Source organism: Frankliniella occidentalis, unplaced genomic scaffold (genome assembly GCF_000697945.3).
Source record: "Frankliniella occidentalis isolate FOCC.00 unplaced genomic scaffold, Focc_3.1 Scaffold69, whole genome shotgun sequence".
NCBI classification, from domain to species: Eukaryota; Metazoa; Arthropoda; class Insecta; order Thysanoptera; family Thripidae; genus Frankliniella; species Frankliniella occidentalis.
The window spans coordinates 1,353,832-1,356,266 of NW_026267199.1; the positions used below are offsets into that span (position 1 = coordinate 1,353,832).

Consider the following 2,435-nt stretch of genomic DNA (forward strand, 5'->3'; position numbering starts at 1 on the left):
CCTGCGGCATGTCGTCGGTCCTGTCTCCCGGAGTGCGTCGACCTCCTCCTGCACCTCCTGCTGCACCCCCCGGGCGGGACGCGGGACGGGGGCTTCCTCATTTAGGCAGCCGTCGCACCCGATCCCGCTACACAGAAGCACACTCATGGCGCTGCGAGGGGCGGGGGGGTCAGAGGGGGCGACACAAGGCTCGAACCTGTCAGACCAACCTTCGCGCCATCCCAGGACACTTGGTATTCTGAAGGGAAAATTGAAATCGGTGAAAAGGTCAATTTTTATTTGCTGTTAGCCAACACGAGTTTCAGGGCAGACCCTGCGACAGGCTCGTATATACCGTCGCGCCCACTTTCGTGCGGTCACATCAAAGCGCAGGAAGAGCTGTTTCTCTCTTGCAGTTTGTATCGAAAAGCTCATAGATATCGGGCGTTGCCGAATAAAAGTAGGCAAATTTCCTACGCACTATATGGTAAGATGTTACACTGAGCCACCCGGTACGTGTAGCATGAGTTTTTGACGACTTCATTTATAAACTGAGGTGGGTGATTAGCCCCGGCCACCAGTGCCGCATGCAGGCGGGCGGGCGGGTTTGCCTCCTTATTGTGTTTTTGCGGGATCCGGGCCCGACCCGGCTGGATACCTATCCAAGCCGAGAAAGATATCTGTCTAGTCGATTACTAGAGGATGGCTTGTACACAAAAACAACATGGCGCAAATATTTCCATTTATTTCGTCTAAGGTTAAAATCTAAAGAGGGGAAGGGAATGGGATATTCTAATGATGCGAATGTCGCACCCTCAGGTGAGAGAAAACATTCACACACTTGCAGGTGTGCGACAACACATCTACTCACATGCAGGTGTGTGAATAACACATCCACACACTTGGGGACGGAGCAAATAGCTACCTGTACAATTGTACGAATTGCTATTCGCACACCTACAGCGCAAATCTTTTTTTGCACACCTGCAAGTGTATGATTCTGTCCACTTGCCTCCGGCTGAGCGACATTCGTACATTCGGATTTCAAGTGAATAACAACTCTCGAGACTGATGAATAATTGCGAATAAAATCTTTACTTACAACATGTTTGTTGTCATCTAACGCGACGGTATCCAAGTCCAATACACACTCAAACACACACACACACACACACACACGCACACGCGCGCGCTCTCTCGGCCCGGCTTTTGGGCCCGGCGGCCGTTCGGTCCAGCGGCGGCGGCGCGGCGGCCGGGAGGGGAGCGGAGCAGAGCGTGGAGAGTCCCTGCCGCTCGACGCCACTTGCGAAAAGCGACTGACTGAACCACAACACAGGGCGGCGTGAGGCGCGCAGGATCTCTCTCACACACGCACACCGGGGTGTGGCGGGTCGTGGTGGGGCGTGGTGGCGTGGTGCGGCGGCAGCGCCCACCATGGCCAGCCGGCCCACCGCCACCACGCACCACCGCGGCACCACCGCGGTACGGGTGGAAGGATGCGCTGCGAGCTGCGCCCTGGCTGCGACCCACCATGGACCCCTCCCAGCCGCCCGGCCCAGCCCGGCCCGACCTCGATCATCATCATCGTCACGTCGTGAAACCAGACCAAAACCGGGAAGGCCGCGGCCACCACCGACTCGTCGCAGCATGGCGGGGCGGGGCGGGGCGGGGCGGGGCAAACGTGTGCGATCAACATGAAGCTCGATTGTGTGTTGATGACATGACATCGATCGCGGGGACCGTCGCCGCAGTACAACGAAGATGTTCAAGGCTGGCAAACTCGCGTCATCCAATCCACAAGAACGGGGAGGATGGTCTGGGAGGGAAAAGTCCACGTCGCACGTGGAAATTCCGTAAGGTTTTCCAGCTAAGTGGTAGAGTCCCGTGTCGCAATCCTCCCCTATCCTACACTGCAGCGATCATTAACCGAGAGCTCCCGGACTTTTTCGACTTGCGATCCCGATCTCGCAAATACAGTCCCCAAAATTTTAATGATTTGTGTGCCTTTTTCCTGATTGCTTCCGAGATCGGATTCGGAAAGTGGCAAAATCCGATGCAGCTCTTACTCTCAGGCATTCAGGCGAAAAGTCAACTCACGGGGTACCTAGAGAATAGAAGTTTGGGACCACGCGACACACGCATTCTCAAGGAGGGGAGCGAGGGAGAGAAAGGTTTGGGATGGTACAGGGTACAGCAAGACCGCACGACCCAACAGAGGGGAAGACAGGGGGGGGGGGGGTTCTAGGAGCAAAAGGATTGCGTACCGCACCCATGTTCATTGGACGCTCTATCAAGGGGGGAATCATTCTGGAACTCGCCCCTGGCTGATTCGTGGTGTGTGTTGTTTGTTTTTTTTTCGAAAACAAATCGCCACATAATTTATTTTGCACGGCTTCGCTCGACATCGCTTTTACTCCCCCTTTCTTTCGCGTACACGGGTACGACGTAATTACCTG

At 55.4% G+C, this 2,435-nt stretch overlaps 2 protein-coding genes across 4 annotated transcripts in view; one reads left to right on the forward strand and one right to left on the reverse strand.

Moving 5' to 3' along the window:
* Positions 1-1,313, reverse strand: part of LOC113204510 (leukocyte elastase inhibitor-like) — a 38,563-nt gene extending 37,250 nt beyond the window's left edge. For 2 of the 3 annotated variants that reach the window (XM_052268405.1, XM_052268406.1), the window contains exon 1: positions 1,082-1,311. In XM_052268405.1, coding sequence (XP_052124365.1) covers positions 1,082-1,098 — 17 coding nt within the window. In that variant the 5' untranslated portion in view covers positions 1,099-1,311. Of the gene's footprint in view, positions 1-1,081 lie in introns of all 3 variants that reach the window. The other variant, XM_052268407.1, reaches the window with a different exon arrangement.
* The window catches only part of LOC113204620 (activator of basal transcription 1), an 8,579-nt gene that overhangs the window by 588 nt on the left and 5,556 nt on the right, over positions 1-2,435 (forward strand). The window lies entirely within an intron of this gene.